The following is a 27426-nucleotide window of genomic DNA, read 5'->3' on the forward strand; positions in this document are numbered from 1 at the left end:
GATTTAATAAGTTCAAGGTGGTCTTTGCTGTTCTGGTTTTTTAAAGAATATAGGATATCTATGTGGTTATCTTTAAAGGGAAAAGAGCTCATGAGAAGGGAATGTTTGAATGGTAATAATAACAATAACAATAACTTATATAGCAGTTACTATATGCCAGACATTGATATCCTCATAATAAGCGAGAAGATACTATGGATATAGTTTGTAATTATTGACATGTGGAGTGTACCAAGGAATTGAGGTAATTGCCTGTTGATTTATCAGTGCAAGTATAGCTTCTTCAGTAAATTATAAGTAAACTGCTATATAGGATAACAGAACCAGAAATGTGGGCAAATTTTCTGGAAACTGTTGGGATATGTCAGTGTTGTACAGTTTGACTTCCTGTTGTTTGTGTTACTTTTGACTTTAATCACTAGTGATGGGGCTACTGTTCCTTCATTAGAAACTGAGATACTCTTCATGGCTTTTCCATTTGAATCATTGATCAGTTGAACATGGTCAGTGTTTGTAGACCTTCTAAAATGTTACCCTATTCCTTGTAATAGACTCAGTTGTTTACCTTTTTATGTTAAACTTGTATTTTTTAAATAATTGTAAAATTCAAATGTTTCTTCAAGCACATAGCTAAATCATACTGACATGTACCTTGTTCTATGTGAGGCCTATTGTTGTTTTTATATAATTAGAAGACTTATTCCTGTTGGCTTACAACATTCTAGTATCCTGAGGTCCCCAAACAGAAATTTACTTTTCAATTTTTAGGCTCAGCAATTCACTCATTCAGTGAACTCATTATTAATTCTTTGTTTTGAAAACTTGCTTTCACATACCTATCACATTAAATCTCAGTCACTGTGTGAAATAGGTATTGTGCCACCGTTCCATAGACCCAGAGAACAAAGTTCAGGACACCTAAGTTATTTGGGATTACATAAAGTAGTAAAAATGTAGAATTTGAACCCATGTTTTTCCAACTCCAAGTCTAGTCCTAGTCCTCTTAATAATATCACAATTACTCTACATCACTTATTCCTGACAACAACTTGAACTTACACTGTTTCGACCTCTCCTTGTCATAGAAATAGGATTCAAGCTTTATTTCCTTTTAATTTGTCCTCATATCTATACATTTTTATATTTTTCTTTTTCTTTCTTTTATTTTTAGTTTGGGATTGCCAATATCATCTGGCATGGTTATTATCTACCAGCTTAATGATTTTAGTCATGATTTTGCATTGAGTTACTAATACTACATACAGTACAAGTTAATTCTTACATAATTTTAAATTCTTCTATTATTTGCAGATATCAATTCCTTTTCAACTTAAAAAAATAATTTAAAACTTACAAACAAGTTGCAAGAAATGGAACAAAGAATTTTCATATACCCTTGAGCCAGATTTATTTATTGTTAACATTTTGCTATATTTGCTTTACTATTTTCTCTCTCCTTCTCTCTCCATATATACATAAGTATACACGCATACACACAAATTTTTTTTTTTCCTGAACCGTTTCAGAGTAGGTTGCAGACATTATGCTCTTTTACCCCCCAAAATACTGTGGTATTGCCTAAGAAGTTCTTTTTCTTTTTAAAAATAGTTTGTTAGAGCCATGTCGGTAGAACTCTTTATTTTCTCATGTATCTTTAGTAGATGGATTATATTGTTTGGTGCTAGACCTGTAATTTAAGTGAAATATTTTGCCATCAGTATTTCTTGGACCGTTTGTTATTACCACTCTTGGCTTTGTTCTTTTTGGCTCTCACCTCTGGTTTCTGACACACCCAGCTCAAGTGTGAGAGCTTTTTGCCTTACCCTACATAATGCTGCCATTCAGAGCCTGAGAATCTTTTTTTCTGCTACTGCCTTTTTTCCCTTTGCTCCCTGAACTCAGGGGTGTGTATCATAGGGCAGGCTGAGTTTCAGTGAGCTCCTGATGTGGATACTGGAAACCCCACCTGCCTGCCAAGTCCTTTTGGCTTTGAGCAAAGTGGAGGGTTGGTATTTGTCATTCCTTTGCAGCAGTTGAGCTGAAGGAATGCTGCATGGCTTGTTGGAAGTTGCTTAGTGGCCTCGAGTGGGGTGTGTATGGGGTGTGTGTAGAGGGTTGAGGGTCTTGTAGTCTGTGTAGGAGACATGGGATCCTTCCTGGTGCTATATGTTAATCATCAGGCAGTGTTTATTGAGTGCCTGCTTATGACTAGACTAGCACTGTGTTAGGAGCTTTTGGAATAGTATAATAAAATACATAATTAAGTCACAGTAAGTAGTCAAACAATTCTAGCTCTGCCACTTACCAGCTTTGATTTGGGCAAGTTAATGTCTTTAAGCCTCCCTTTACTCTTCTGTGAAACAGAACTATTAATACCTACATGATAGGGCTGTTATGAAGATTAAATAAAGAATATAGGTATTGTTTAGCACATGTCTGACACTAGTTAGTATTTCATTTCATACAGTCATAGTCAGGATATATGACTGACACCATATAAAACAAATAGAGATTAATAAAAACAAATACAGAATAATATGACACTATAATGTATAATCTAATACTTTAACTGTGACCTGTTGATTATAAATAGTCTGGGAATTTAGAGAAGGGAAAGAACAGGCTGTGCAACCGTTTAATGCTCCTGTGCCTCAGCTTTTCCACTGAACACACTATGGATAGTGCTAGGTGATCCAAGAATGATTAAGATGTTATAGCATTTTTGCTTTTTTAGGTCATCCATACGATGGTGGGAAGGAAGGGAGAAGCTTGGGAAACTGTTAGAAACCAAATTTAATATTTAACATTCTTAATTTTTTCCTTCTTTAGACCTGGCAGCCTTACAGGAAAACTTAAAGGTGAATATTAGAAGCATTTCCTTCTAAGGAAATTTTCCCTTGTTGCCTCACTGGCATTTTAATTAGTTGAAAATTAATGTTGATCAATGGATGGCCTCTGATTGTGAACGCCTTGGATATAATCTGAGGATTAAGTGATTTGTAACCCAAATTATCTCTCTGATCCTCTGGCAAAAAATGTAACATACAAACAGGTCAGAAGAAGATTTAGCTCTTTTGGACTGGATGTTAAGGACATATGGTTTACTCACCATGAGGGTTTCTCTGGGATGGGACATCTTTACTCAGAGCCCAGACTGATAAATGTGCCCCTCCCACCTTTAAATAGGCTTTTATAGCCATGAGCATGTAAAATACCTTGAAAAATTTCTGTACTCACAACATCCAAAACAAACTGTTTCAATTGCTAGTTTGGTGTGTGTTTACTTGGTAACTTTTTTCTTAGCCTGATTTTGGAAAGTTTGCATTCAGTTCTTATTTTTGTCCAGGTCAACTTTCTTCTCCTCCTAGAAAATTTGGGAGAAGTCTCCTATGAGAGTAAAGCTGCACACACCTTTTTCTCCCCACCTCTTTGGTTTGAGTGTTTCTCCTTTTTGTTGTTATTAGGATTTCTTTGCGGGGGTGGGGTGGTGAGCATTGTTTGCCTCGGTTCCAAGTTTTAGTGAGAGGTGAGGCAACGCTGATCTTGGCAGAAGCGCACAAAGCTAGTAGAGTCATTAAATGACGCAAGCTTTTGATTGTTTTTTTTTCTTTCTTTAAAGCTCTCTGGCACAGCTGGCTAGTCTAGTCACAGAGGAAAAGAGAAGAGACTTTCTGAAGTTCTGGATGGAATACTAGAAAATGTTTGGGGCATATTAAAAAACAGCAGCAGAACAACAACAACAGAAACTCCATTTATTTCAAACAAGCTTCTTAGCTTTGTGGAATCTATGTCAGTTGCTTAGAACTTGGGTTTTTACTTCAGAGGATGATGGGACGAGGCAATAGAAGCCGAGGAGGGTTGCGTTGGATTCTTGCTTATCTGTCTGCCTCTCCTTCCAGTTGGAAAATTCTTCAATCCACAAGAAGCATTATAAACAAGCCTAAAGAACACATCCTACCCTGATCCTGGATTCTGTTGGAGTTGAGGAGTACAGCCACTTCACCAGGGTTTTATGGAGGCAGTTCAAGAAAAATCGAAGGAAGGATTTCTCTGTTTGAATTAATCCTGTGCCATGTTACATTTTGGGCATTGCTTGGAGCAAGTAGAGGACAACTCTGTCATGTGGATCTAAGGATACCTGAGTTTCTTGAGCTGCATATATGATGTTTGAAATGTTGTAAATTCAAAATCTTTCAACATAAATTTGTTAAATTCTGGATTCTCTTTATATTAAGGACTTCAGCAGACAGAAACTCCCTCCCCAAAAGATACAAAACTTCCTCTGTGTTTTCAGGCTAAATGTGAACAATAATGTCTTGGAAGAGAAATTATTTTTCAGGGGGCCGTGGTAGTGTCCAAGGGATGTTTGCTCCTCGAAGCTCAACCTCCATAGCCCCCAGCAAAGGCCTCAGCAATGAGCCAGGACAAAACAGCTGCTTCCTCAACAGTGCCTTGCAGGTAAGGGTAATTTCTTTCTTTTTGGTGAACTTTGACTTTCACTTGCTGATGCTGTATTTCTGATTACTCTTTTAAATCTAATACTTGATAGTCTCTGTTTGAGGTCAGCAGCCTAAGATCATTTTTTAAGTTAATCTCTGTGATCGTAGGCAAGTCACTTTATCTCTTTGTTTCTCAATTACCTCATTTGTAAAAGAGGAGAGTAATAATGATAGTAGAAATAATAACTGTAACTACTACTACTTAGCTGTCTAAAGGGAGGTACATGGACTAGATGATCTTACTACTTGTTTATTGACTTTTTTCCTGAACAGTCTCTACTGTTTCCTTTTTTTCCATTTGAGACGAAGGTGTCTCATCACCCTAGTTGCTTTCCTCTAGTATAGAAAGCAAAATTCTTTCCACAAGTGAAAGATTCTCAGGTATGTTATTCTTTTTTTTTAATATTCTTTTTTACTTTTTATTGATGTATAATATACATACAGGAAAATGCATGTATCATAATTATACAATTCAACTTTCAAAACTGATCACAACCATGTAAACAGCACCCAGATTAACAAAGAGCTGATTTCCAGCTTCCAGAAGACTCCCTTGCGCTCTCTTCCAGTCACTAACCACTCCCCGAGGGTAAACACTATTGAAGGGTAACCACTAACCATAGATTAGTTTTGCCTGTTGTTGAACTTAATTTAAATGAATCAGGTATGTTATTCTTGTCTCATAATATTCAGGCTCTTAGCACACGTACTGATCGGGGTCCAGTCTTTGTCCACTTCTTCATCTCCTTCCTCTGAGCTCTCCTGCAGTGTCTGGTCAGATACGCTTACACAGAGCTGGTAGAAAATAAATTCCTCTAAGGTGATTATCTACTCTAAATTCTCCCTTTTTGTCTTGCTTGCCACTTTAGCTGTCTCAGAATCCCAAAGCTTCCTGTCTGTCTGCCTGCCCTGCCCAATCAGGGCCATAGTGTGTTCGGTTCATCCCCCTTGGTCTAACTTTCAAGTGATTACTTTCCCCTTTTTTCTCCTCTTCACAGTAAAAGTAAATGAAATTTGCCACCCAAGATAATTATGCTTGGGTAAGATATTAGCTTTACACCTCAGATGTATGAGAAAATAAGTTGTTATGAGAGAAAAAAAGACAAGACAACATATTTGGTATAAAAAGCACTGGACTTAGGAGACCTGGGTTCTAGTTTTAGCCTTTCTTTAGACTAGCCTTGTGACCTTGTACAGGTAATAGTATTTTAATTTTCTCATTTGTAGTACAAGAATCTTGTCAAGCTTGTTTATTTATTTACTTATTTATTTTGTATTATGAATCTTCATGTACACATCAACCAGGCTCAACAATGATTAATATTTACCAGTCTTAGTTCATTCACTGGCCCCCTTTTTTGCTGAATTATTTTAAGCTACTCCCAAGCATCATGTGATCTTTAAATACTTCAGTGTATTTCTCTAGTACATAAGGACATGAAAAAAACCATAATCTCAATGACTTTATCACACCTAAAAAGTTTAGCTAAAATTATTAGTATTATCTAATACCCAGTCCATGTTTAGTCTTCTCAGTAGTATAAAAATGTCTTTTTAAAAAAATTGAGGTAAAGTTGATGTACGATATTATATAGGTTACAGGTGTACAACATAGTGATTCACAATTTTTAAAGGTTATACTCCATTTATAGTTATTATAAAATATTGACTGTATTCCCTGTGCTGTACGGTATATCCTTGTAGCTTACTTATTTTATACAGAATAATTTGTACCTCTTAATCTCCTACCCCTATCTTGCCCTCCACCTTCCCTCTCCTCACTGGTAGCCATTAGTTTGTTCTCTATATCTGTGAGTCTGTTTCTTTTTTGTTGTATTCACTAGTTTATTTTATTGTTTAGATTCCACACATAAGTGATATCATACAGTATTTGTCTTTCTCTGTCTGATTTATTTCACTTAGCATAATAACCTCCAAGTCCATCCATGTTGCAAATGACAAAATTTCATTGTCAAGATTATTTATGTAATAAAATTTCCATACTCTGTTTTCAAGTTTTTATGTGAAAACATTAAAAAATTCTATGCTGTCAAGAGTCAAAAATTCAAAAATTCTTTGCTGTCAAACTATAGAAAGAGTTTAAGTACCTTCACTAATTACTACCACAAATTGTATGCAGTTGCAGCGGGGGCGGGGGTGGGGGTGGGTGTTTGGTTAGGCTTTTTTCCCCCGCATATTAACTTTTTGAGTTACTTTGCATAAAGTAATAATACTTTTGTAATTTAGAAGAAGGTAAAAAAGGGTGTTGATATAGATGTGTGTGTGTTTACCTACTATCAGGCCATAGTCCTGTTTTTATAATTCTGTTTTTTTCTATATGTTCTATTTTTATTGTCAATCTAAGCAATAATATTTACAAATTTCTGTTCTAATTTCCAGTGCCATATAGAACATATAACTTACACACACATACCTATTTCTATATTTATACTTGAAGACATTGATAGTTTTGGAGTGCCTATTATAATCATGTAACAAGCTGAAAGTAATTGTTTCAATGAGCTAATATTCTAACTTTTGGCATGAAAGCTGTGTTCACCACAGATGTATTGAACCCATTACATTTATTATAAAAAGGTGTTGCTTATTTGGGAGTGTAACGTGTTTCAAAGAACTTTTGGAAATACATATCTGTAGACACCTAAGTATGAAGAAGCCCCAGAGGTGTGCTATAATCTGGTGCTCCAAAAGTAGTGCATTTTCATATATGGTGCTATTTAAATGTTTTCCAGATAAGAGGAGCTTCCTAAGGCATTTGTGCTATATGTTACACCATTTCTTTTTCAACTGAACTCATAGTTTATTCAGATTTCGTGAGTTTTTTTATGAAGTGTCTTTTTGTATTCCAGGATCCCATCCAGGATACTACATTTACATTTACTTGTCCTGTCTCCTTAGGCTCCTCTTGGCTGTGACAGCTTCACACAATTTCCTTGTTTTTGATGATCTTGACAATTTTGAAGGGTACTAGTCAAGTATTTTGTAGGATGTCCCACTGTTGCAATTTGTCTGGTATGCTTCTCATGATTAGATTGGCGTTATGGGTTTTTGAGAGGAATACCATAGAAGTGAAGTGTTGTTCTCATCACATTGTATCAAGGTTACATACTATGAACAGATTTTTTTTTTAACATCTTTATTGGAGTATAATTGCTTTACAATGTGTGTTAGTTCTGCTGTATAACAAAGTGAATCAGTTATATGCATACGTACATCCCCATATCCCCTCCCTCTTGCATTTCCCTCCCACCCTCCTTATCCCGCCCCTCTAGGTGGTCGCAAAGCACCAAGCTAATCTCCCTGTGCTAGGCAGCTGCTTCCCACTAGCTATCTATTTTACATTTGGTAGTGTATATATGCCAATGTTACTCTCTCACTTCATCCCAGCTTCCCCTTCCCCATCCATGTGTCCTCAAGTCCATTCTCTATGTCTGTGTCTTTATTCTTGTCCTGCCCCTAGGTTCATTGGAACCAATTTTTTTTTTAGATTCCATATATATGTGTTAGCATACAGTATTTGTTTTTCTCTTTGTGACTTATTTCACTCTGTATGACAGACTCTAGGTCCATCCACCTCTCTACAAATAACTCAATTTCGTTTCTTTTCATGGCTGAGTAATATTCCATTATATGTATGTGCCACATCTTCTTTATCCATTCATCTGTCGATTGGCACTTAGGTTACTTCCATGTCCTGGCTATTGTAAATAGTGGTGCACTGAACATTGTGGTACATGACTCTTTTTGAATTATGGTTTTCAGGGTATATGCCCAGTAGTGGGATTGCTGAGTCATATGGTAGTTCTATTTTTAGTTTTTTTAAGGAACCTTCATAGCGTTCTCCATAGTGGCTGTATCAATTTATGTTCCCACCAACAGTGCAAGAGGGTTCCCTTTTCTCCACACCCCCTCCAGCATTTATTGTTTGCAGATTTTTTGATGATGGCTGTTCTGACCGGTGTGAGGTGATACCTCATTGTAGTTTTCATTTGCATTTCTCTAATGATTAGTGATGTTGAGCATCTTTTCATGTGTTTGTTGGCAATCTGTATATCTTATTTGGAGAAATGTCTATTTAGGTTTTCTGCACATTTTTGGATTGGGTTGTTTGTTTTTTTGATATTGAGCTGCATGAGCTGCTTGTATATTTTGGAGATTAATCCTTTGTCAGTTGCTTCATTTGCAAATATTTTCTCCCATTCTGAGGGTTGTCTTTTCGTCTTTTTTATGGTTTCCTTTGCTGTGCAAAAGCTTTTAAGTTTCATTCAGTCCCATTTGTTTATTTTTGTTTCTATTTCCGTTTCTCTAGGAGGTGGGTCAAAAAGGATCTTGCTGTGATTTATGTCATAGAGTGTTCTGCCTATGTTTTCCTCTAAAAGTTTTACAGTGTCTGGCCTTACATTTAGGTCTTTAATCCATTTTGAGTTTATTTTTGTGTATGGTGTTAGGGATTGTTCTAATTTAATTCTTTTACATGTAGCTGTCCAGTTTTCCAAGCACCACTTATTGAAGAGGTTGTCTTTTCTCCATTGTATACTGTTGCCTCCTTTATCAAAGATAAAGTGACGGGCTTCCCTGGTGGCGCAGTGGTTGAGAGTCTGCCTGCCAATGCAGGGGACACGGGTTCGAGCCCTGGTCTGGGAGGATCCCATATGCCCCGGAGCAGCTGGGTCTGTGAGCCACAGCTGCTGAGCCTGTGCGTCTGGAGCCTGTGCTCCGCAACAAGAGAGGCCGCGATGGTGAGAGGCCCGCGCACCGCGGTGAGGAGTGGCCCCCACTTGCCGCAGCTATGGGGGGCCCTCGCACAGAAATGAAGACCCAACACAGACATAAATAAATAAATAAATAAATAAATAAATAAATAATTTAAAAAAAAAAAGATAAAGTGACCATATGTGCGTGGGTTTATCTCTGGGTTTTCTGTCCTGTTCCATTGATCTATATTTCTGTTTTTGTGCCAGTACCATACTGTCTTGATTACTGTAGCTTTGTAGCATAGTCTGAAGTTCAGGAGCCTGATTCCTCCAGCTCCGTTTTTCTTTCTCAAGATTGCTTTGTCTATTCAGGGTCTTTTGTGTTTCCATACAAATTGTGCAATTTTTTGTTCTAGTTCTGTGAAAAATGCCATTGGTAGTTTGATAGGGATTGCATTGAATCTGTAGATTGCTTTGGGTAGTATAGTCATTTTCACTATGTTGATTCTTCCAATCCAAGAACATGGTATATCTCTCCACCTGTTTGTATCATCTTTAATTTCTTTCATCAGTGTTTTATAGTTTTCTGCATACAGGTCTTTTGCCTCCTTAGGTAGGTTTATTCCTAGGTATTTTATTGTTTTTGTTGCAGTGGTAAATGGGAGTGTTTCCTTAATTTCTCTTTCAGATTTTTCATCAGTAGTGTATAGGAATGCAAGAGACTTCAGTGCATTAACTTTGTATCCTGCTACTCTACCAAATTTATTGATTAGCTCTAGTAGTTTTCTGGTAGCATCTGTAGGATTCTCTATGTATAGTATCATGTCATCTGCAAACAGTGACAGTTTTACTTCTTCTTTTCCCATTTGGATTCCTTTTATTTCTTTTTCTTCTCTGATTGCTGTGGCTAAAACTCCAAAACTATGTTGAATAATATTGGTGAGAGTGGGCAACCTTGTCTTGTTCCTGATCTTAGAGGAAATGGTTTTAGTTTTTCACCATTGAGAATGATGTTGGTTGTGGGTTTGTCATATACGGCCTTTATTATGTTGAGGTAAGTTCCCTCTATGCCTAGTTTCTGGAGAGTTTTTATCATAAGTGGGTGTTGAATTTTGTCGAAAGCTTTTTCTGCATCTACAGAGGTGCTCATATGGTTTTTCTCCTTCAATTTGTTAATATGGTGTAGCACATTGATTGATTTGCGTATATTGAAGACTCCTTGCATTCCTGGGATAAACCCCACTTGATCATGGTGTATGATCCTTTTAATGTGATGTTGGATTCTGTTTGCTAATATTTTGTTGAGGCTTTCTGCATCTATGTTCATCAGAGATACTGGCCTGTAGTTTTCTTTTTTAGTGGCATCTTTGTCTGGTTTTGGTATCAGCGTGATGGTGGCCTTATAGAATGAGTTTGGGAATGTTCCTCCCTCTGCTATATTTTGGAAGAGTTTGAGAAGGATAGGTGTTAGCTCTTCTCTAAATGTTTGATAGAATTCGCCTGTGAAGCCATCTGGACCTGGGCTTTTGTTTGTTGGACGATTTTTATTACCGTTTCTATTTCAGTGCTTGTGATTGGTCTGTTTATATTTTCTATTTCTTCCTGGGTCAGTCTCCGAAGGTTATTCTTTTCTAAGAATTTTTCCATTTCTTCTGGGTTGTCCATTTTATTGGCATATAGTTGTTTGTAGTAATCTCTCATGATCCTTTGTATTTCTGCAGTGTCAGTTGTTGCTTCTCCTTTTTCATGTCTAATTCTGTTGGTTTGAGTCTTCTCCCTTTTTTTCTTCATAAGTCTGGCTAATGGTTTATTAATTTGGTTTATCTTCTCAAAGAACCAGCTTTTAGTTTTATTGATCTTTACTATTGCTCCCTTCATTTCTTTTTCATTTATTTCTGATCTGATCTTTATGATTTCTTTCCTTCTGCTAACCTTGGGGTTTTTTTCTTCCTCTTTCTCTAATTGCTTTTGGTATAAGCTTAGGTTGTTTATTTCAGATTTTTCTTTTTGCTTGAGGTAGGATTGTATTGCTATAAACTTCCCTCTTAGAACTGCTTTTGCTGCATCCCATAGCTTTTGGGTTGTCGTGTTTTCATTGTCATTTGTTTCTAGGTATTTTTTGATTTCCTCTTTGATTTATTCAGTGATCTCTTGGTTATTTAGTAGCATATTGTTTAGCCTCCATGTGTTTGTGTTTTTTAGTTTTTTTCCTGTAATTGATATCTAGTCTCATAGCGTTGTGGTTGGAAAAGATACTTGATACAATTTCAATTTTCTTAAATTTACCAAGGCTTGATTTGTGACCCAAGATATGGTCTATCCTGGAGAATGTTCCATGAGCACTTGAGAAGAAAGTGTATTCTGTTGTTTTTGGATGGAATGTCCTATAAATATCAATTAAGTTCCTCTTGTTTAATGTGTCATTTAAAGCTTGTGTTTCCTTATTTATTTTCATTTTGGATGATCTGTCCATTGGTGAAAGTGGGGTGTTAAAGTCCCCTACTATTATTGTGTTACTGTTGATTTCCCCTTTTATGGCTGTTAGCATTTGCCTTTTGTATTGAGGTGCTGCTATGTTGGGTGCCTAAATATTTACAATTGTTATATCTTCTTCTTGGATTGATCCCTTGATCATTATGTAGTGTCCTTCTTTGTCTCTTATAAAAGTCTTTATTTTGAAGTCTATTTTGTCTCATATGAGAATTGCTACTCCGGCTTTCTTTTGATTTCCATTTGCATGGACTATCTTTTTCCATCCCCTCACTTTCAGTCTGTATGTTTCCCTAGGTCTGAAGTGGGTCTCTTGTAGACAGCATATATACGGGTCTTGTTTTTGTATCCATTCAACCCGTCTGTGTCTTTTGGTTGGGGCATTTAATCCATTTACATTTAAGGTAATTATTGATATGTATGTTCCTATTACCATTTTCTTAATTGTTTTGGGTTTGTTTTTGTAGGCCTTTTCCTTCCTTGTGTTTCCTGCCTAGAGAAGTTCCTTTAGCATTTGTTGTAACGCTGGTTTGGTGGTGCTGAATTCTCTTACTTTTGCTTATCTGTAAAGGTTTTAATTTCTCCATTGAATCTGAATGAGATCCTTGCTGGGTAGAATAATCTTGGTTGTAGGTTTTTCCTTTTAATCACTTTAAACATGTCCTGCCACTCCCTTCTGGCTTGCAGAGCTTCTGCTGAAAGATCAGCTGTTAAACTTATGGGGATTCCCTTGTATGTTATTTGTTGTTTTTCCCTTGCTGCTTTTAATATTTTTTCTTTGTATTTAATTTTTGACAGTTTGATTAATATGTGTCTCTGTGTGTTTCTCTTTGGGTTTATTCTATATGGTACTCTCTGTGCTTCCTGGACTTGATTGACTATTTCCTTTCCCGTGTTAGGGAAATTTTCAACTATAATCTTTTCAAATATTTTCTCAGACCCTTCCTTTTTCTCTTCTTCTTCTGGGACCCCTATAATTTAAATGTTGGTGTGTTTAATGTTGTCCCAGAGGTGTCTGAGACTGTCCTCAATTCTTTTCATTCTTGTTTCTTTATTCTGCTCCCTGGCAGTTATTTTCACCATTTTATCTTCCAGCTCACTTATCCATTCTTCTGCCTCAATTATTCTGCTATTGATTCCTTCTAGAGTATTTTTAATTTCAGTAATTGTGTTTTTCATCACTGTTTGTTTGCTCTTTAGTTCTTCTAGATCCTTGTTAAATGTTTCTTGTATTTTCTTCATTCTGTTTCCAAGATTTTGGATCATCTTTACTATCATTACTCTGAATTCTTTTTCAGGTAGGTTGCCTATTTCGTCTTCATTTATTTAGTCTTGTAAGTTTTTACCTAGCTCCATTGTTTGTAACATATGTTTTTGTCCTTTGATTTTTTTTTGATGGGTGGTGCTGTATTCCTGTCTTACTGGTTGTTTAGCCTGAGACATCCAGCACTGGAGTTTGCAGGCAGTTGGATTAGAGCTGGGTCTTGGTGCTGTGATTAGGACCTCCAGGAGGCCTCACTCCAATTAGTATTCCCTGGGGTCTGAGGTTCTCTGTTAGTCTAGCGGTTTGGACTCGGAGCTCCCATCACAGGAAGTTGGGCCTGACCTGTCACCGGCCTGGCAACCAAGATCCCGCAAGCTTCGTGGTGTGGTAAAAAAAAAAAGAAAAGGAAGGAAAGAAAAGAAGAAAGAAAGGAACAGTATCAAAGTGTAAAAAACAAAATTAAATTAGAAAGATAAAAAATATTAGGAAAAATAAAACTATAATTGAAACAACTGCAACAAGGTAAAATAAAACCATAACAGAAAAAAGAAGAAAAAAAAGGGGGGAGGTGAACAAGCCAAAAGGAGAGAATAATAACGAAGTATAAAGAATAAAATAAAATTAGAAAAAATAAAAGATTTATTAGGGGAAAAAAAATATAAAAAAATCAACAACAATGAATCAACAAGGTGAAACAGAACCCCAATCTAAAAGAGGAAAAAAGAAAGAAAGAAAAAAAAGAAAAGCTTTGGCTATGGGGGTGGAGTTTAGGTGGTGGTGGAACTTAGGCAGGGGTGGAGTTTAGGGTGGGGCAGGATATAGGTTAGTGGGGGGGGTGACATTTGGGTGTGGGGCAGGGTCTAGGCTCCAGAACCCACGAAGCCAGCCGTAAAAGGCCTTGGGGGCGGGGCCTTGGTGGGGCAGTGTTTAAACATGGGGCAGGGCCTCTGCTTAGGACCTTCGTGGGAAGGAGAGAGGCAGCACGTGGAAAGGAGGGCCTCTGAAGTGTGGAGTTCTGGAGTTTGGAGGTAGGGCCCTTAGTGAGGGTATGTGGGTGGGGTTTAGGCCCAGCATGTTGGACAGGGTCTCTGAGTGTAGAGGTGGGGCCTTTGGTGGGGGTGTAGGGGCGGGGCTTGGGTTCTGCATGGCAGGAGGGAGGCTCTGAGGGCAGAGGATTAGGCCCTGGAGCCCAACAGGCCTCCTGGTGCCTAAGTGGACAAAGAAGGTGCTGGCCCGGTTCCCTTCTGTTCCTTTGTGCCCCTCCCCCATTGTCTCCCCCAGGGTCCCCTCTGCTGCTGCTGGACCCCTAACCATGGGTGGGTCCTGCTGGGTGTAGCAACTCCTCCCCTCCCCCAGCCACCACTCAGGGCTGCCAGTCCCAGAGGTCCAGCCTTTACTTTTGCTCCCCCTTCCCTCCCTCCCACTCCTGCAGGCCCGTGCGGCTGTAGGGGGCCTCAGTGGGCAGAGGATCAGGCCTGGGATCTCAGCAGGCTCCCGGGGGCCCAAGTGGGTAGGGGAAACCTGGCCACGCTCCCTTTTGATCCTCTGCCCTCCCAACGCTCACCCAGTTTCCCCCTTCAGGCGTGGGATCCCTTCCCCTCCCCCAGCCGCCCTTCAGGGATGCCAGTCCCCTCCCGTCTCCACTTCTCTTCCCCATTCACTCCCCTCATGCCCCACGTCCTACCTGGTTGCTGGGGGTTCCTCCCGTCCCCTTAGGTGTCCATGGTCCCCCACCGGTGCCTGGTAGGTACCCTAGTTGTGCGGAGATGCGAATTCTGCGTCCTCCTAGTATGCCGTCTTGACTCTGCCCCCTGTGAACCGATTTATCACTGTTGATATCACCATTATTTTTTTTATTCTGTTGACTTAAGGAGGCCACACCTCTCTCAGAAAGGTCCAAAAATTGAGAAATCTAACAAAGACAAAATTCCACACTACCATTCAAGCTTCTAAATAAGTTTTAAAATATTCATGGTTTTCTTGTGTGGACCATTAAAATAAATCCTTATTCCACAGTTTTTAACCCATAAATTCCCTCTTTAGAATCACATTTGATGTATCTTGTATCATATTTTCTCTGTGTGACCTACTTTATGTTCAAATTAGTGTCTTTTCCAGAATATGTTCATCTACCCCTCTGGTTGGATACCTCACCTTTTTTGACATTTTTTTTTAATACACTAGAATGAGCTTTTCTCTTGGGAGTAACAATGTCTATTGTCTACCTATGTTTGCTTGACTTCTTGAATTTGAAATTAAATGGGGGGTTTTTGTAGAGTAATGAAGTATTTTCCCTTTCCATCAGGTTTTATGGCACTTGGACATCTTCCGACGTAGCTTTAGGCAGCTTACAACTCACAAATGCATGGGAGATTCCTGCATCTTTTGTGCTCTCAAGGTAAATACTTCAAATTTGTTTCTTCTCACTATCATTAGGTTAATGATCAATATTAAGGTGGTTTGGTTATTCAGGTTGATGCTAAAGAATTTTTTACTGCATTATTTGCATGTGGTTTAGTACAAAGGATAAGTATGATTAGTTTTGCTTGTTTCAAAGAACTACTATGTGGTTTAGGTATTCTGTTTCTCTGAACCTTTTGCCCCGCACAACTCTATTTAATGTGATTGGATACTATTCAAATGTGCTTAGACTTTGAGTATTTATCCGAAAAGCTAACACTAAATTTTCGTTTTGAAAGAATAAACAACCAACTATTTTTCATGGAATTAACTACTGTCTATTAAAGCTAAACTTAGCAACAAACTCTTTCTATTAAGAAAAGCCAGGGGGGGCTTCCCTGGTGGCGCAGTGGTTGGGAATCCGCCTGCCAATGCGGGGGACACGGGTTCGAGCCCTGGTCTGGGAAGATCCCACATGCCGCAGAGCAGCTGGGCCCGTGAGCCACAATTACTGAGCCTGCGCATCTGGAGCCTGTGCTCCATGGCAAGAGAGGCCACGATAGTGAGAGGCCCGCGCACTGCGATGAAGAGTAGCCCCCACTTGCCACAACTGGAGAAAACCCTCGCACAGAAACGAAGACCCAACACAGCCATAAATAAATAAATAAAATTAAAAAAAAGAATAAGGCTTTAAAAAAAAAGAAAAGAAAAAGAAAAGCCAGGGGGCTTCCCTGGAGGCACAGTGGTTGAGAATCTGCCTGCCAATGCAAGAGGCATGGGTTTGAGCCCTGGTCTGGGAAGATCCTACATGCCACGGAGTGGCTAAGCCCCTGCACCACAATTACTGAGCCTGCGCTCTAGAGCCCGCGAGCCACAACTACTGAGCCCGTGTGCCACAACTACTGAAGCCCGTGTGCCTAGATCCTGTGCTCCGCAACAAGAGAAGCCACCGCAATGAGAAGCCTGCGCACCGCAACGAACAGTAGCCTCCACTCGCTGCAACTAGAGGAAGTCCGTGTGCAGCAACGAAGACCCAACACAGCCAAAAATAAAAATAAATAAATTTATTAAAAAAAGAAAAGCCAGTACTAAAATTTTCCCATTTTCCCATTCCCTAATATTTCCTATTATCACATGTAATAATCAATAGATTCTTTATATCAGTTGTGTACCCCATTATCTGACTCCAAGTTTTTCATTTCTGAATAAAATGAAACTGAGGATTCATTTAGAGATAAATAAAATGCCCTAATGTGAGAGGATTTTAGGTAAGTTGCTAAAGAGAAAGAACTAGGATGTAGAAGGGCCCATTCTCTATTACTTTTCCAACACTTACCCTTGCTGTTTTTTTGGTCCTGATATACAATGGATTATTTATGGTTGGATGAGTATGCCTAAGTTCTGAGTAAGCTTCTAGAGTCATTTTTCAGTCTCATGATGTCTGGATTCTTGGTTTGTCACAGGGATGCTTGGTTGTGATCATTATTAATTTAGTTGCTTTTACATCTGAGAGCAGGAATTGTGACCAAAAAATCCAGGAGAATTTCGCAGTTAAATTTGCAGCAACTGACTCAAAACAGTTTTTTGACCAACATCAGTTTGAAGTTTTAGTCCATGGTAGGCAGATATTTCTGGAAAGAGATAACTGAGTCTTCTGAACTTTTTGCCACTAGGGTCACAAATATCTTTTTTTTTCTACCCTTTGTTTGGAACCATTATAACTTTTAACAAAATATAGAATATAAATTATTGGTTAATAATTCAAAAAGAGTCATGTACCACAATGTTCATTGCAGCTCTATTTACAGTAGCCAGGACATGGAAGCAACCTAGGTGTCCATCAACAGATGAATGTATAAAGAGGATGTGGCACATATATACAATGGAATATTACTCAGCCATAAAAAGAAACGGAATTGAGTTATTTGTAGTGAGGTGGTTGGACCTAGAGTCTGTCACACAGAGTGAAGTAAGTCAGAAAGAGAAAAACAAATACTGTATGCTACCATATATATATGGAATCTAAAAAAAAAAAGTTCTGAAGAACCTAGGGGCAGGACAGGAATAAAGACGCAGATGTAGAGAATGGACTTGAGGACATGGGGAGGGGGAAGGGTAAACTGGGACGAAGTGAGAGAGTAGCATGGACATGTATACACTACCAAATGTAAAATAGATAGCTAGTAGATAGCTAGTGGGAAGCAGCTGCATAGCACAGGGAGATCAGCTTGGTGCTTTGTGACCACCTAGAGGGGTGGGATAGGGAGGGTGGGAGGGAGACGCAAGATGGAGGGTATATGGGGATATATGTCTATATATAGCTGATTCACTGTGTTATACAGCAGGAACTAACACAACATTGTAAAGCAATTATACTCCAATAAAGATGTTTAAAAAAATTATTGGTTAATTGGGGCATTTAAATATGAAATTTTAGTAAAACCAGATTTTTTACAAGTTGTAACATTTCTGATTATGCCCATTCAGACAGAAGTCCATCCAAAAGAGCATTTGGCTTGATTTTTCTGAAAGGTACATTAGCATTAAGTATCTAATTTTAGATAAACAAGAAACATAGTGGTCCTTTGGTCAGCAAGTCCAAGGGAAGTCTGGTTCATGACATTAAAACCAAAAAAACAAGGCAAGTTACTTGCTAGAGAGATCTGAATCCTGGAGAAATCCCTGGTAGAACAATCTCCTGAAACTGGAAACTCCTATCTGTAACAAGAAGGGATGACAGAAATTACATGACCCTCTGACATGCCTTTGATTAGTCAGGACTGTGCCATATTCTTCACTGACCCAGATGGGACTCTGGAGAATTGGCTGTCATAGTCTTGCTATGTTTCATTTTCCACAGGGACAAATTGTTACTTTAATATAAATCAATATAATTATATAAGTCAGAAAGATAAAGGAAACCAATCACCAGACCTTATGGGACACCTTCTGAGATACCCAGTTACAGAAAGGAAGTTGTTTTTCAAGCTAAAGGGGCTGAGGTTGTATCTTGGGAGTTTTTCAGAGAAGCAGTTGCTTATGATAGATAGGTAAATGGGCTTAGTGGATCAAAGGCTGTGTTTTGGGTCTTTTTATAAGTCTGAGGATGTGTTGGAATTTTGATGCTTACCTCATCACATCATTGCCTGATCTATCCATTAGATTTCTTTTCCTTCACTGCCTCTTTTGCTGTATTGGAAGATTAAAATTTTGATTTTTTTTCCCCTAAAGTGCTTTTCAATCTCTCAGTGCTAAATAAATGTTAAATAATTAGGCTCTAATTTGCACATACTTTGTTTTAGATGGCATTGTTTTCATTCTTTTAATTATTGTGCACTTAATTTGAAAATTATACTCTTAGACTTTCCAATAAACGTGCTTAGATAACTCGTTATTTGTATAGACAAAAAGGAAATTAGATCCCTACTTCATATTATACCAAAAGTAAGAATTTCAGATGAATTAAGGAGTAAAATGTGAAAGACAAAATACTTCGTTTTAGAAGAAACTTTGAGAGAATATCATGGCCTAAGAGATAGAGAGGATTTAATAAATAAGACATGAAAAATACAAAGTTAAAAAGCTTGATACGTTTTACTACAGAAAATTCAAGAACTTCTGTTCATCAGAAGACTCCATAAAGACAATAAATATACAAGGCTACAAATTGGAAGGAAGCATCTGCAATATATATAATCAACAGAGGACTGGTATCCAACATAGAACTCCAGAGAAGAACTCCCATGAAGAATAAGTAAATAATAAAATGAGTCAACAGGAAAATGGACAAAACACATAAACAGGCATTTCTCGGAATGGGAAACCCAATTGATATTTAAGCATATGAAATAGGCTTATTTTCTTTAGTAATCTAAGAAATGTAGATTAAACCATACCCTTCAGATTAGTAGAAATTTAAAAGTCAGATAAAATTGTTACCTACAAGGTAGAATAATGAGAATTTACATACATTTTTGGTTGGAATATAAATTGATACCACTATTTAGGAAACCAGTTTGTCATTACATTTGTCAAATAAAATTGAAGTAGCAGGTACCCTACTACTCAGTAATTCTACTCCTGGATATTCGCTGTAAGAAACTTCCTTGTACATACATACCAGAAGATATGTTTGGGGATGTTTAAGGTAGTATTTTTTTGTGTGATTACAGAAAAATGAAACAACCCATTCCAACTCTAATATAATCGATTAAAAAATTATGGTTTATTCCTAGAGTAGTCGTTTATTTCACTTCTATATAGTTGTGAAAATGAATAGCCTGCAGCTACATGTATCATTTTGAGTTAATCACAGAAGCCTTACAGACAGCCATCAACTTACGATGGTCTGACTTAACGATGATGTGAAAGCGATATGCATTCAGTAGAAACCTTACTTTGCATTTTGATCTTTTCTTGGGCTAGTGATATATATGGTATGATACTTTCTTGTGATGCTGGGCAGCTGTAGCACGCCTCAGCTCCCAGTCAGCCACACAATCACGACGTTAAACAACCGATACACTTGTAACCATTCTGTACCCATACAAGCGTTCTGTTTTTCAGTTTCTGTACAGTATTCAATAAATTCGATCAGATATTCAACACTTTATAATGAAGTAGGCTTTGTATTAGATGATTTTGCCCAACTGTAGGCTAATGTAAATGTTCTGAGCAAGTTTAAGGTAGGCTAGGCTAGGCTATGATGTTCAGTAGATAAGTTAGGCATGTTGTCAACTTACAATGGGTTTATTGGGATGTAACCCCATCATAAATCAAGGAAGATTTGTATATTGAATGAAAAAAGCAAGTCACAGAAGACTGCGAAACTATGATTCCATTTATATACAAATCCAAAACAGGCAGAATAAATAACATATTGTTCCGGGATACATATGTATGATAAAACTGCAGAGAAAAAAGGAATGATTTTCACAAAATTCAGGATAATGGTTACCTCTGGAAGGTGGAATGGGTAGGATATAATCATTTGTGGATACTCAAACTCAATTTTTCCATTCTTAAATTGTGTGGCAGGCACATGGGCATTTATTTATTATTCTTTGGCTGTGTATACACATGATGTTTGTTCTTTATTTGAATGATGATTTTTATTATAAATATAGAAAAATACTGCAATCATTCTGGAAAGTATACTAAAGTGTAAAGAGGAAAACTGAAAATAGCCTGAATTCCACCACAGGAATTATCATTTCTCTTTATGCCTCCTCTCTGGTCTATGATATTTCTAGTAATAGGTCTTTTTGCCCACCGTTTTAGTAAAAAGAGTACTTCTTTTTTTCAGACCCTTAATTGCCTTTCCATCTCTAGTATCTTCCTATTTCATTTGCTCTAACCGAAGACTACCCTGGAGTGCTATTTTGAAGTTACTACCTTCTTATAATCTTGAAGTGGCTCCCAGTTGTCTCTTAAATCACTTAGAAAAGCAGGATTATGGACATTTAAAAAACTAATTTCACACTTCCTTTTCCCTTCCTCTCCTTCCCCAGGCACTCCATTTCATCTATGATAGCAGATGGTACACTTACTATGCCTGCCTCTTAGACATTGCATTGCAAATGTCATTCACTTTGCCTGCATCCCTTGGCACCCAAAATAATAACAATAAACAGAACAGTAACACATCCCTTTTAAGCCAAACCACATCTGCCTTTCAAAACTCTTTCAGAAATTTATCTTCTTCATGAAGTTTTAAAAATACTATATCTACATCCATGATTGATTTTAACAGTGTTTAGCATGGCTGAATGGGTTTTTGGGAAGGTGGCCCAGCTTTTCTTCTCTCTTGGTGTTCCTCACAGTGCCTGGACCATAATACAAACACAACTTTTCTGGGTTCATATAGTCTTTTAGTACTTCTTGATATTTTAGTTACGGAGTTTAGGGTATTGCCTTTTCCTTTTCTTTTTCTTTCTGTCTTTTATATTCTCTCTCACTCTTGTCCTGTTTAATAGAGATTTTCATATTGTGACTTTTGGTCTCATACTTTTTTTTAGTAAGTCTACTAATCTAGGCCTTCATGACTCATTTAGTAAGGGAAGGGAGAGATGTGGGGGAGGGGAGGAGGGAGTCAGGAAGGGGAGTTGATGGTGGGAAAGATCTGCTGAGGGAAGAAGTGAAAGTCTGGGATTCTGTCAACAGAGCAGTTATCTGGTATCCTGCCGTTAAGTTACATGTTAACTTTGTGGTGTCCCAGTGTGGGTGTAATTCTATATACTTTTTTCTCTATGGGTGTAATTATATATATTTTTCTCTGCCTCTTATTTAAAAATCAGAGGAATATTTGATGAGGCTAATAAGAATTCCTTTTTGCTGATACTTCATGACCTGTTTGCATTCTTTAATGCTAAGTTTGATTTGTAAAATTCTTATTTCTTAGATTTTTTTAAAAACAAGAGATTCCAAACTTCCTGAATTTGAAGTACTCTGCAAAACTTGTCAGTTCTTTATAAAGTCAGAATTCTTTATGTTAGAGCATAATTGCTTATCTCTAGAACCTACTATTAAGGACAAAAAGAAACACAAACATGTTCCTCGATGAGTCAGAAGTTAGCCAACTTTCCCTTAATCTGATGTTTGGATGAAAGATTTGCCCTTCCAAGTCTGGCTGAAAGATATGTATCCCTGCTCTGTCTCCAGTTGTTTACTTAAAATGCATTTACTACTGGCCTTATGTGAATACCTTTTGGATCACGTCTTCTTTAATTTTTTTTTTTTTTAATTGAGTTTTGAACTTTATTTATTTATTTATTTATTTATTTATTTTTGCTGCGTTGGGTCTTCGTTGCGGCATGCAGGCTTTCTCTAGCTGCACACAGGCTTTCTCTAGCTGCAGCAAGTGGGGACTACTCTTCATTGCGGTGCTCGGGCTTCTCATTGCGGTGACTTCTCTTGTTGTGGAGCATGGGCTCTAGGTGCACAGGCTTCAGCAGTGTGGCACGTGGGCTCAGTAGTTGTGGTGCACGGGCCCAGTTGCCCGGTGGCATGTGGGATCTTCCAGGTCCAGGGCTTGAACCCGCATCCCCTGCATCGGCAGGCGGATTCTTAACCACTGCGCCACCAGGGAAGTCCCAATATTTTTGTTTTTTTCTTCTGCTCTATGAACGTCTGCTAATAGTCCTGTGCCTTGTGATCTTCATTGGTACCATAGTATATGTTGCATCCAGTACTTTTTGGTGGTTTGTACACAATATTTATGATAATCCATTTCTTTTGGTCCTGTAAAATATAGTTGTTTTTTTTTTCTGTGTTACTTGACACTAAGTCCCTAAAGTAATTACAGCCTCAAAATCTTGCATGCAAATTATTAATGAAGAATTTGTGTTAGTTTGTCTTTCTGCTTACTTTGAACCGCAATGCCTTTCAACTCTGACTTAGCAAATAGAAGAGATTTGTGGGGGACCTCCCTGGTGGCGCAGTGGTTAAGAGTCTGCCTGCCAATTCAGGGGACACTGGTTCGGGCCCTGGTCCGGGAGGATCCACATGCCACGGAGCATCTGGGCCCGTGCACCACAACTACTGAAGCCCACGTGCCTAGAGCCCATGCTCTGCAGCAGGAGAGGCCACCGCAGTGAGAGGCCCGTGCACCGCAGTGGAGAGTGGCCCCCGCTCACTCTGCAACTAGAGAAAGCCCGTGCGCAGCAGCGAAGACCCAGCACAGCCAAAAATAAATAAATGAAAACATAAATTTATAAAAAAAAAAGAGATTTGTGTGCTAATTACCCTGTCCCTTCTAAAATACCAAATTTATTCCCATCTAGTATTACTGTAAGATTTTTCCTGACCTAAATTGTTGTCATGCCTATAGCCCAGAGCTCTGATTTATTATTCATATTGAGTCTGCTCTTACACCCTGGCCCCCAGGGTATGACTTGACTTTGGTATTGGTTTATTTATTTATCTCTGTCCAGAGGAGGAAATCCATCCTCTGTACTTAGTATGCCACAAAGATTTTGTTCTCCTTCCAGGGATTGTACTAGAGGTTTTGCAGTGCCAGGATGTAGGACAGAGTGTTTTTTGTTATAGACAAAGAAGAATGCTGCATTGATTGATTAAATCCAACAAACCTTCTCAATTAGTGATTTTTTTTTTAAGGATGTTAGTATAAGGAATAAAAGCCAGGGAATGGTGGTGGTGATGGAGGTAGGTAGGGAGGAAATAGCTTTTTGTATATAGGGGTCCTGGAATGTAAGTCTGTACCTGTAGAGCAGTAAGACTGTTGTGAAGGGGCAGGAAAATCTGTGTTCTGCTGATAGCTCACTTGTTAATTGGGGGGCAATTTGAGAGCTCAGGGAACAAATCTCTCAATATTTTTTTATTGTGTAACATGTAGCTGTTCCTCTACTGGGGACTGAAGCATAAACATATCGAGTAAAGTGGTATAAGGAATTAGTCTGGTCATTTTTTTGTAGACTGTAGGAATGGAAGGTTCTTCATTGTCCTATAGTCATGGCCACTATCAGAGAGGAGTAAACCCATTATCCTAGACTGGCTATTTATTTAAGCCAGGAAATTAGATTTCTAGTATGTTACCTGGAAATTTTAGCTAGTAATAAATAGCCCTCACATAAGGAAGGTATGTCCTTATGTCTAATGCACCTATCCATTTGAATTGAACTTCCTTGTTCTGCTTATCTATGTGATGTGAACATATTTGTGTGGTCTTTTGGTTAACCTTTCTTAAAGTTGTAATAGGCTGTACCTAAATATTCTTCTTTATTTAAAATTATTTTATTTTTGGCTGCCATGAGTCTTCGCTGCTGTGTGGGGGCTTTCTCTAGTTGCAGCAAGGGGGGCTACTCTTCGTTGCGGTGCGCGGGCTTCTCATTGCAGTGGCTTCTTTTGTTGCAGAGCATGGGCTCTAGGCGTGCAGGCTTCAGTAGTTATGGCTCGCGGGCTCTAGAGCGCAGGCTCAGTAGTTGTGGCGCACAGGCTTAGTTGCTCTGCATCATGTGGGATCTTCCTGGACCAGGGCTTGAACCCTTGTCTCCTGCATTGGCAGGCAGATTCTTAACCACTACGCCACCAGGGAAGCCCTGTACCTAAATATTCTCGACTAATTTAATCATTGACATAACTTGGATAGTATAAAACTCAGGCTCTTATCCTTTTTAAAATTCTGGAGTTCAGAATTTTACATGGTATTTCAAATAGAGGGGTATGACTACAAGGAAAAATATAGCAGATCATCATGATTCTTTCCAGAGTTTATGGCAGAACCTGAAACTTACACAATCTCAAAATCTTTGTGCATGTCCAGAAGGGTCCCCCTTTTTATTTCCCTTGTGGGGTAAGTGGCTATGATATTGATTCTTAAAATTGATTCTTTGATTTGAATACTGTTGGTAATCTTTAAGGTCCTACATTTTTGATCTTGGCAAAAATTCCAGAATGACTGTTACATTTTTATAAATCTCAATATTAGTTTATGATTTCCGACTAAAAGCAATACTGTTCCCTGGTGAATTTGGCCTGTCTCTGTGTCTGTCTGTCCAGTGTCTTGAGGTCTTATTTCTATCTGTGTCTCTGCCTTTGTGTATGTGGGTGTCGTTTTTGCCTAGGTAGCAGGAATGCGTGTGAAAGGTGAGTTTATGATGGTCTTTTACTTCACCACTGTAAGTCCAAGGTATTGGGTTATAAATTGAATGCAAATAAAGCCCTAAACTCATGGGGAGATATGGTATTGGTAACTGAATTTAATTTAAAGGGACTGATATAGGATATGTGGGTAATTTTCTAATTAGGAAGTCCAGAAGGTAGCTATTTTAAGACATAAGGTTAAAGAATCCCAAGAGAGAAGCTGGCCAGCTGTTCTCTGCCTTCTCTTCCTGGAGCAAGATTTTCTGTTAAACTGACTGGATACCTTTTTCTGAGTGTGGTAATGGTATTATGGTTAAGTTTTTTTTTTTTTTAATGATTTTTTTCAGTTTTATTGCAGTATAATTCACAAATAAAAATTGTGTGGATTTAAGGCACACAACTTGATGTTTTGATGCATACGTATATTGTGAAATGATCACTACAATCAAGCTAATTAACATAGCCATCACTTTACATAGGTACCTTTCGTTTTGTTTTGTTTTTACTGCATAAATGTCACTTCAGAATTGTCACTGAATTGTCACTAAAGTTGTTATATTTAACAACTTTAATTTGAAGAACACATATTTGGTCAGCTCATAGACTACAAGCCTTGGGAGTTGCAGCTCACACTTGTCAGGGGAGATGTAATCACTGATTCTGTTATATCACAAAAAAATCACTGAACACTAGAGAAAGGGTTTGTTATATGGTTATGTTTTAAACAAAAAGGGTTCTTATTTTTTAGAGGCATATCCTGACATATTTACAGATAAATAATGTCTAGCATTGTTTCAAAATGATCTGGGAGGAGGGGTAAGTGGGTGGGTGGTATATATGAAATGAGATTGGCCACAGGTCAATAATGGTTGAGGACGGATGATAGGTACATGGGAACTTATTGTGCTATTTTGTCTACCCTTGTATGTTTGAACTTTTTTGCAATAAAATGTTAAAAATCCAGTGGTACTGTTTTGGATGCCAAAATGGTAAACATTTCAATATTCTTTCCCCTCTTGAAAGAAAACGTTCAACATTCTTTTGAACATACAAATCTAGGGTGAAAGTTCTATTTTCCAGCAGTCAGTGACTCTCAAGGAGTAGCTCCTTTATTTTCCTTTCAAAGGGTTGTGTTTACAAACAGGCTCGATTGGCCACATCTAGGCTTATGATTTATTTAGGTCTATGATTTACAGGAGGTGTGGAAAAAAAGGAATAGTTATGAAAGCCAAAATGATAGATTTGGGAAGCTTAGATCAAGAAGAGAAACTCTAAGAATTGAGTTAGTAGTAGTGTATAACATGCGTCACGCCTTTGTAGAAGGTGTTGCTGGACACCTCTCCGGGATGAGTTGAACTGCTGACTGGGGCACTTTTCAAAGACCTTGGGCCCATAAAGCATCAAATTTAGTGACAGCCCTTTTTCTTGACCCGTATCTTCTCTACTCATGAATTCTTTTTGATGCAAAGCTAGGACATTCTGAGAGAGAAATGGACAGCTGTTCCCTGCTTAAAGACAAAGTCTGTTTTGGGCTTCCCTGGTGGCGCAGTGGTTAAGAATCTGCCTGCCAATGCAGGGGACACGGGTTTGAGCCCTGGTCCGGGAAGATCCCACATGCCATGGAGCAACTAAGCCTGTGTGCCACAACTACTGAGCCTGCACTCTAGAGCCCGTGAGCCACAACTACTGAGCCCGTGTGCTGCAACTACTGAAGCCCGCACGCCTAGAGCCTGTGCTCCGCAACAAGAGAAGCCACCACAATGAGAAGCCCGCACCCGCAACAAAGAGTAGCCCCCGCTCTCTGCAACTAGAGAAAGCCTGCGTGCAGCAGCAAAGACCCAACGCAGCCAAAAATAAAAAATAAATAATTTTTAAAAAAAAGACAAAGTCTGTGTTTTAGGGGGAAAAAAAGGAAAAACTTAAGCAACAGCTGCATTTGTAGATGACAAAGCACAAAGACTTTCTGTCTTTATGGCACTTTTATCTTATTTACGTGGTTTTTACTAATCCAAATAATTATATGCTCCTGTGGGTAGAATTGTTGGCTACTTGATCCAAGAGAGATGGATGGGGAAGCACCTGCTTTTAGTCATTAGTCTTGTTGCTTTTGCACTGCATCCAAGAAAATAGTTAACAAACAAAAAGTAATTTGCCTTTTCCTGAGAGTGAAAAGGAAGACCTCTTTGGTTTCACTCTGTGAAGAACAGCAGAGAGAAACCTCAAAGGTGGGTTTTTTATTTATTGAAATGAAACCATCAGGGACCCCACAGGGGAAAATGATTCCTGGGTTTTGGTTCTTCCTGCCCTTTCTCCCTCTCTGCCATAGAACTCAGCAATTGGAAGAATACCAGTTTTTGTTCCTTATTGGTGCTACCACCTGTTCTTATTGCTGAACTAAATGTTCTTGGCTTTCTTTGGTGTGAACAGGATCTCCCTCTGGGAAAGGTGGGAGGAGGGT

At 38.4% G+C, this 27426-nt stretch overlaps 1 protein-coding gene across 21 annotated transcripts in view; it reads left to right on the top strand.

The window, feature by feature from the left end:
* The window catches only part of USP54 (ubiquitin specific peptidase 54), a 148722-nt gene that overhangs the window by 71941 nt on the left and 49355 nt on the right, over window positions 1-27426 (top strand). For 17 of the 21 annotated variants that reach the window (XR_009005607.1, XR_009005606.1, XM_007166601.2 and 14 more), the window contains exons 2-3: window positions 3620-4458; window positions 15274-15366. Coding sequence is in view for 19 of the 21 variants with exons in the window: in XM_007166601.2 (XP_007166663.2) it covers window positions 4312-4458; window positions 15274-15366 (240 nt within the window). In the remaining 2 variants the exon portion in view is untranslated. Of the gene's footprint in view, window positions 1-2829; window positions 2859-3619; window positions 4459-15273; window positions 15367-27426 lie in introns of those variants that run through there. The other 4 variants (XM_057530548.1, XM_057530550.1, XM_057530549.1 and 1 more) reach the window with 2 other exon arrangements.

Source organism: Balaenoptera acutorostrata, chromosome 16 (assembly GCF_949987535.1).
Source record: "Balaenoptera acutorostrata chromosome 16, mBalAcu1.1, whole genome shotgun sequence".
Classification (NCBI taxonomy): Eukaryota; Metazoa; Chordata; class Mammalia; order Artiodactyla; family Balaenopteridae; genus Balaenoptera; species Balaenoptera acutorostrata.